This window comes from Nanorana parkeri, unplaced genomic scaffold, assembly GCF_000935625.1.
Source record: "Nanorana parkeri isolate BGI_ZX_2015 unplaced genomic scaffold, ASM93562v1 scaffold3, whole genome shotgun sequence".
NCBI classification, from domain to species: domain Eukaryota; kingdom Metazoa; phylum Chordata; class Amphibia; order Anura; family Dicroglossidae; genus Nanorana; species Nanorana parkeri.
In genome coordinates, this window is record NW_017306271.1 from 893,308 (window position 1) to 901,936 (window position 8,629).

Below are 8,629 nucleotides of genomic sequence, written 5' to 3' on the forward strand. Positions count from 1 at the left end.
ACTATGAAGGACCCTTGGCCCATTTTCTCTCTTTCCAATGTTTTCTTAAAGTATATGTAAACCCCAAATTTTTTATTTTTTTTTGATGTAGTGTGGAAGGGTTAGAACCGAGTTCAGATTTTTATTTTTGTCTACGTAGATTTATTCCTCTGTTGGTGACTAATGTCATCGAGACAAAGAGCTCACATTTTGGAGTTGTTTCCTGAAAAGGAAGAGGGGAAATCTTCCAATAGGGACATGTGTTTCAGATACAATTGTTTGAGGCATTCCCTTCACTTTCACGAGATATCCTCTTGCTTCCTGTTGTCTTTTAAAAAAACAGCCCATTGTACTAAATTAGTAATATAGTGAAAAAATTGGTTTGGGAGAGTAAATTACTGATGCATTTGGTTAAGAAGGTAGTCATGGGTGGGCATTAGTCTGAAGAAGATTTAGGAATTGTGGCTAGTTAGACTAATGGCTAAATCAGGAGACCCCTAGTTGAACCTTCTGGATATCTGCAGGTATATATATCTGATCTTTACAGAATACATATTTTGAAATCATACAGTTTTTGAAATCCAAGCAATCCAGTTGTAGGATTCCCTGCAGACTAGGCAAATATTTATACATAGATTCAGGAGAATCAAAAAAATACACAATTCACTCATTGGATTGATTTGTCTGTTTTTCAAACCAATACACTAGTTAACAACAGGAGGATGTCTTGGAAAAGAGATAGTTATTGGTTTGGATTAGTGACCATTAGACTGGCAAGGTTGCAGGGAACTGCATGTGCTTTATTTTGGGAGTGAGGATATACACGCTCATTAGCATACAGGACAATATTTGGATGAGAAGAATAAAAATAGATTCTGCTAGAGAGAAGTAAAAAAAAAAAACACCTATCTTGTTAGAGGGAGACTGTCATGAAAGAGACTGTGAAGAGTGAAAGGAAGACTGTCCTGTTGGAGAGAGGCTGTCAAATGAAAGACTTCCTTGTAAAAGAGAGGCTACCATGTTAGTGTTTCCCTTTTAGAGAGAAACTGCCGTGTTAAAAAAAGTCAACACAGTGAAAATAAGCATGCACTGTTAGAAATAGAATGTCATGTAAGTGATGTCACACTAGAGAGTGCCCGGCAGAATCTGGTTGAGGAGCAGAACAACATTTTGAATGATCCAAGTGACTTCTCAACTTGTCATCTAGTACCACTGCACTGAGTTCTCAAACTGTGAGGCAAATTTTAAAATAAAACAATGTTCCTTAAATCAATGCCTTCAGCTTTACAAATTCAGCATATATTAAATATAAAAACATTTACCTGTTCTTGCTTCATAAGGTATGCATCAATATATCCAGAGATAGAATTTGGATTCAACTCCTGTCTTTGATGTTTGATGCGCTTTAAAACAAACTCACTGAGATCATCATAATTCTGCTTGAGTTCTTTATGTACTCCAAGAAGGGTTGAGATACGAGGAAAAAAGTTAAACAGCTGTGGAGACAAATCAGCAATCCTTAGGACTTTGGTCTATGTACACAATAACGTTTGAACACACTCAGCACCCCTGTGGCATGCAATCCTTGTTCCCCTGGCAAACATTTTACCAGTAGGGATCCCACCAAAGGTAGCCTGTAGCATAAGGCATAGTCACATTCTGGGGAATATTATTTTTCTATAACCGTGAGAAACCTTCTGTGCTCTTACCGTTTTCTTATTCCAAAAGTTATCAGTCAGCACATGAATAAATTAATTATCCACACAAACAAAAGAAAAACATGCAAATGTGTTTCTCTAAAACACCCTTTGTGTTCCATTCCACATTCAAATGGACTAAAACTCATCTTATCAGGGCAACCTTAATTATTAGTTAGTAAGCATCATCAAGCGTCCACTTTTCCCTTTTAGGCAAAATCTGCTTTTATGAGTGACCCTGCCTGAAAGGGATAATTTGGAGCAACACATTTAACTTTGCTTTGATTTGGAGTAACACGTTGCATACAATAATGGACATCTAAATGGACTTGATGAATGTATAAGATGAATGTGCACTGGGGTGTACATAAGTACCGTACTTGGATTTGCTCCCGGTGTAATTTGTGTTCACATGTTTTTTTGGAACTTTTTCATTTATTATATATATTTTCATATATTGTTTGTATGTTGTACTATAGTTGATTTTGTATAGGGTTTGGGGTATGATATAAAGGTATAGTGCTGCACTTATTTATTTTTTCCTTGGCAAATTGCCGCAGTGGAAAACCAAGCGAATGCACTTGTGTACTATGCTTTTTAGATCATTTAACGCTTTCAGGACTGGCTTTTGGAGGGCACTCTGGGAAGACAGGAGTCCAACACTTCTTTCCACTATGTTATTGCTTTAGGGTAGGGTTCTCTATATGGCTGCAATGGGGGTAATAGGAACTTTACATACTGTATGTCTACATTTGTTTTAATAAATTTTACGCTGACCATAAAAAAAAAAAAAAAAGCAATGCTTACCATTACTTTTGGTGTGCCAACCAGTCTCGCATTTTCCATCGTAATTTCAACAATGTTTTTGAACATTGGGTCATCATAATCAAACCTTTCTCCAAAAATGATAGAGCAGATAACATTGGACACTGCACAGTTTATTATGAGGGTTGTGTTAAATGGTTCACCTAGAACATGTTAAAGAAAAAAAACAGAATAGCCCTGGTGAATTTGCTGTGAATTGTTCATAAAAGCAGTCTGATATTTCGACTACACTGTGGGATCAGCTAAATGTGGCTTTAAATATGAAAGAGTCTGCAGAAATGTTGGGTATTGGGTATTTAAATGTTAATACACAGCACTGAATAGGCACCACTGAGACTAAAATGTGTCCTTGAAAATGATACCTGCAATAGGAACAATAATTAGTGACTACAGGGTAAAAAGGATAGTTTCCATACTGACACATGTGTATAGACACAGGGCACATATATATGTGTTTCTACAAGACATGTACAGTATATCTGTTCCTTTCATTTTCAAGGCTGCATCAAATAAAATGTTCTAAAGCAACTTGTTGCTATAATAGAACAGACCAGGCTATTTTTTAGACCCTTTGATAAATCTTGGGTAAATAACTATTATAACTATAATTATATTCATTCATTGCCATTATTGTGCATGATAAGGGGCTATAATACACAATATATATAGCAAAAATAACACATCCTGTAAATGAGCCCAATACACAAGGTAATGTCTACTGTATATAGGCATCCTACTTTGGGAATCTCCACATCTGTTTATATCAAAGATCACTGATGCTCCATTTTCTTCACTAGAGAAAGACTGACGCTTGCATGAGTCATTGAAAGCATCTGATATAGAAAGTTCAGGTTACTCCCTTGTGTTCAGCCATTTGTGAGATTTATGGCATAAGCCCCAACCTGTTGGGGTGCGGCTGTAGTTTATTTAAACACTGTAATTAATATAAAATTCTGCTTGCTGTTTAATTATGAATAAACAGATATGTCCCTATTTTTGTATATTAACCTTTAACATTTATATCATTGTTAAAGCATCTATGTTGACCTTATTAGTCCATTTGTGATGTAAATTGGTGTTTGTCATTTTATTGAACATTTTTATTTTATATTAAACAAAATCAGCATAAAATGTAGCAAGGTTTTTATTATCCAGACATAAGGCTTAAGTACCATTTTAGTTGTTATCTTTGTTTAAAAAATGATATCTTAGCGTTAATGTAATACGTTATGCCTCAAATGAAGGAATATTTTTTAATCATTTAGGCCTTATCAGAATGACCCTATCTGTGTCTGGCTCCTTCCATAGGTAGCTCATATTAGGACTTTGTAATAAAGGTATATATTTTAAACAATTTAAGTTAATAGGACTTGTTACCATTGTGTGACTTGAAGTTTTCTATAAGAGGAATTAATTCATCTTGTATTCTGGCTCCTATTGTTTTCTTCCCCATTCCAAGGTCTCGAAGAGTTGAGAGTGTGAACCTCCTTATGGCTTTCCAAGGTTCTCCATTACTAAATACTATACCTAAAATAAAGATGATGTTATGTAAACAAGCAAGTTGTTTATTGTCTAACACCAGTGCATAAGAGCCATGCCCAAAGTGCAGTAAATGATAATAAGCAATCAATAAGGACTTGACCACATTAGCTCTCATGCTGGTACTATTTACTTTTTTTTGTTTTTATAACTTTATTGAAGTGCCACAAAATAAAATTCCATTCCAATCCATCTCTGACGTGTTGTGGTGCAGTACCAAGTGTCACATTTTTATGCAGCACAGCACAACACACCTCAACACAGTGTTATGGTGTGTTCAGGGCACACAATTGTTTTCTACGCACCCCTGCGTTGAGTCTGCATGCAGATCAAGGCAGCTCAAAGCACATGGAGGGAAATTTATCAAAACTGGAACAGATAAAATCTGGAGCAGCTGTCCATTGCGACCAATCAGCTTATATCTTTCATTTTCAAATCTTAATTGAACAAACTGAAGAGAAAAGCTGATTGGTTGCAATGGGCAACTGCCGTAGATTTTGTCTGCTCCCATTTTGATTACTTCCACCAATTGTGTAACTGAGCCTTTAACATTCATCACTACTCAAAGTTGAATTCCAGTTAGTTCAGCAACTGATTTGCTTTTGGAATTTTTAAAAAAATGTGAAAGCTCAGACAGAAATGTTCCTGCACCAGTGTTGGTGTCACAGAAACCTCTGTAAATCATTGCTGTACTCAGGCTGACTTCCAATAACCCATGCTCACAGTTTGTGCATTAGAAACTTATCTTTAGACTAATTTGGATGAATTGTACCAAATACTAGAACATGCAAAGAGAAATAAAATGTTTGAATAATGATTACTTATGTGTGGTCATCAACCACCATATAGGCCAACTGAATACAAAACCTGTGGTGAACCAAACATGTTCTGGATATTGCTAAAGTTGGTATTAAAAAAACTAATGTTGTCAGGCAAAGGGAACTTTCAAAATTAATTGTTGGAAAGATTTATTTCTTCAGAAAAAAATAAGGATTACATAAAATGATCTCTCTAAACTTACCTTTTTCTTTAGCTAATAGTTTGAAGATTGGCATAACTGCTCTTTCTCCAAAGTCATCAGCTTGGTTGACCAGAGCCTCCTTCACAGCGCTGTATCCTGCGATCACTACCATCTTCTTGGGTCCAAAGTGTATAGTGAATATTTCTCCATACTTCTCTGAGAGCTGCGATTCAAAAAAAATCATTTTGATTAGCCTGGCATATAAAAATGTGGCCACCAAGAAGTCCTTGTTTTGGAGAAGTTTTTTTGCGTGGATTTGTCAGGAAGAATTTGTCTGAAGTCTCCCTACTTGTACGTTACTAAAAGTGCAGAAAGTAAAGTTAAAAAAGAAGAGTATACACCCCTTGCCAACACTGCTGCCCATGTCCGTTACGGGTTGACGCAGCTTAACAGAAAGCAGACATGCTGAGATTTTGTATCAACACAACAATAGCTTCCAGGGCCGGATTTCCATAAAGTCAAAAAAAGGTTATAGTGTGGGGTGGCAAGATGGCCAAGTGCAGTGCTCAACCACCCACAGATCAAACTGCTTTTAGTAACATATTCCACTATCTGATTTTGTTAGTGTGATACTAAGTGTAGCCAGCCTAATGGAGTAGGAGAGGGCCAGCAAAAGGCAAATGGTCTAGCAGAGCAGTTCACATAGATCAAAGTCTGGTAGCATCTGCAAATCTAAAACATATATGACTGGCATACCCAGTCATATATACTGTACATTCCTGCCAGTGGAGATGGTTGTAGAAGGGATGGATGCTACTTACACTGTTTATTTACGGTGGTAGAGGAGGAGACAGTAGTAATTGCACAAGATTTTTACACTTGTCTAATTAATTGTTTTCCCTGATAACTGTTGGTTATGCGTTTAGATGAAGCACTGAGATCTTGAGGAATGATGCCCGCTCCGTCCCTCGTCGCCCACCTCCTCTTCCGTCACCGGCCCCGCCTCCTTCTCTGATGTTGGCCCCCAGGCCCCGCCTCCTCCTCCCCTCCAAGTCCAACCTCCCCCACCGCCGCTGCTGACTCTCATTGACTCAGCAGAGGCAATGGAGAAGAACGCAGCGCTGCACAGATCACGGTGATCTGAACAGCGGTGCGTTCAAACCCAAACCGACCCAGGCGGCCTTCACGGCATCAGGGGGGTGTCCTGGCCGGGCCCGCCTGGGCCCCGTATCGGCCGCCTGGGTCGCTATGGCTATTGTTACGCCACTGATCAGAATACAGCATTGTGCAGGTAACATATATGTAAGAAAACTTCCTGTGTATCATGCTAGATAACAGTGGCGGAACTACCGCTGGTACGCGCTGTGTAATCTGACACAGCACGGCTCCCGATCCGGTCAGCATTCTATCGCCATGGCAACCCTCCGCCAATCACAGCGCGCTGTACATTACATATTCCTGACTGCTGCTCTTTGTATATTATGTGATATATCTTATACTCCTGACAACTGTCCTCTGTGTATAGTGCCATACATTGCATACATCTGACCACTGTACTCCCAGCATACAGAGTGCAGTGATCTAGATGTATTCCAAGGTCTAGATGTATACCAAGAAACTACAGACCAGTTAGCCTAACAGCAATAATATTCAAAGTGTTTGAGGGAATGCTAAGGGACTTAGCAAGTAAGTAACTACCAACAGGGATTTATGAGAGGCTGCTCTTGTCAGACCAACCTGTTGGCATTCTATGAAGTAAGTAAGCATTAGCTTGAATAGTGGTAAGGCAGTAGACGCAATTTATTTGGATTTTGCAAAAGAATTTGACACTGTGCCCAACAATGCTTCATTTAAAAACTAAGCTCTATTAGTGTGAATGCAACTGTATGTTCAGTACATGAATAGAAAGCTTGCTTAGTGGCCTTAGTGGTCTAGTGTTGTGAGTGGTGTGCCCCAGTGTCCTACTGTATATTGAAGCTAATGCTGTTTAACCTGTTTATAAATTACACTGAGATTGGAATTAGGAGTTCCATTTTGGAAACTGCTGATGATACCAAATTATGCTTTCAAAAAATGTATGCATGGGATGCTGTCGGTTACAGAGACTGTCACTCTGCACAGTTTCATAGAGGCTCCCACTACTCCAGAGTGACCTTTATGTACCCAGCAGCACCGCTCACCTTCCCCCAGCAGTCTCTAGCAAAAGTATGGAGAAAACAGAGGGCATCTGCTCTACTCTAAAGTACACCAAAGTCCCGCCCACAACGTAACCAGGCCAAGACGTTGGTGGACATCAACGCCACACCCTTTGTGCACCGCACAGGGGCCCTCCTTCTTCCTTCCCTCTGTGGACAGCCAGAATCCCTGTCCTTCCATGTATGAGAGTGTTGTTTATAGCCCTAAACAGGACTCAAGTATCAAGCCCCAGAAGCGCGTAACTTTTATATTAACAATTTATTTACTAAATCATGGAGGTGAAAAAAAGGATGATATTCCTTTAAGCAACTTTCCCCATCTTCCTAAAATTTGGCTGTATAACACAGGACAGAGTTCAAGCACAGTTACTATTTGCTTGTCAACAGTATAATATAAGCAACTAATAGACTTGTAATACAAATTGCATGTGTAATATTGCATGTGTATACATGTATATACTGTATACAGTAAATACAGAGAGATGTTATCTAAACATCCTTTCCATATATTAATATTAAATGGTACTACCTCCATTAGGGACTCATATGGCTTTTTCAGGTCCACCAGATTGAGGTTCCCGATAAAAGGAAGAGGCTTAGGGCCCGGAGGCATCTTTCCTTTGCTTGTAGATCCATTGATCCAGTAGAAAAACAATAAAATGCATGTTGTAAGATACAAAAGCAAGTCAATCCTTGTCAGGAGGTAGGTGAGAACAGTCATAGTGAGCAGCTGTTATGACAATGTAACAATGTGTGCAAATGCACAACATTTATATGCATGGGATAAATATGTATTGTCAACATATTAATTTTTCCTAGGGCACAAATGGAACTAACGCACTATGTTGTCTAATCGGCCAGTTTTTCTAGTTTTTAATTGCATAATCATGCTATAGATTTTCACTCCTTAATCCTGTATAACCTTTTTTTTTTTATTGTTCAGTGATGCTGATGGTTGTTTGAAGTTTAGAAATTTTGATGCCAAAGTTTAATGTTCAAATATTACAAATACAATTACATACAATTACATATTACAAATATCAAGGTTATAAGGTATAAAAGGAACAATATGTCATCAGAATAAATCACTGAGGTTATAGAGGATAGCGGCACAATTCCCTATAAGGTACAATAACAATAAATGCACTCTTTTCTGAATATGATTTGGGGTACATTTGCAATCATTAGAGGAGCAGCACGTGAGGGGTCCGGCGGCAGAGGGGTGGCCACAGCGTCCCAGTTTGCTAAATGCTCTTAGTAACATGTGATCCTTTGTCCCTCCTTCCTGTCCAGCTCACAGGCATCATTTGTTGTCAGGGAGCTGAACAGGACACTCTGGCTGGCGTCCCACCAAGCTCCTGGCAACCAGTGACGTCAGTGGTTCATCCCACCCCATCTGACACCACCTTACCCCCTATCACCAGCACCCACAA

General features: G+C 38.7%; 1 protein-coding gene across 1 annotated transcript in view; it reads right to left on the reverse strand.

Moving 5' to 3' along the window:
• Positions 1-7,921, reverse strand: part of LOC108798127 (cytochrome P450 2K1-like) — a 17,396-nt gene extending 9,475 nt beyond the window's left edge. Inside the window, exons 1-5 of the mRNA XM_018569889.1 lie at positions 7,726-7,921; positions 5,062-5,224; positions 3,879-4,028; positions 2,484-2,644; positions 1,302-1,475 (exon numbers count right to left, since the gene is read on the reverse strand). Coding sequence (XP_018425391.1) covers positions 1,302-1,475; positions 2,484-2,644; positions 3,879-4,028; positions 5,062-5,224; positions 7,726-7,917 — 840 coding nt within the window. The 5' untranslated portion in view covers positions 7,918-7,921. The remainder of the gene's footprint in view (positions 1-1,301; positions 1,476-2,483; positions 2,645-3,878; positions 4,029-5,061; positions 5,225-7,725) is intronic.
• Positions 7,922-8,629: the final 708 nt, after the last annotated feature.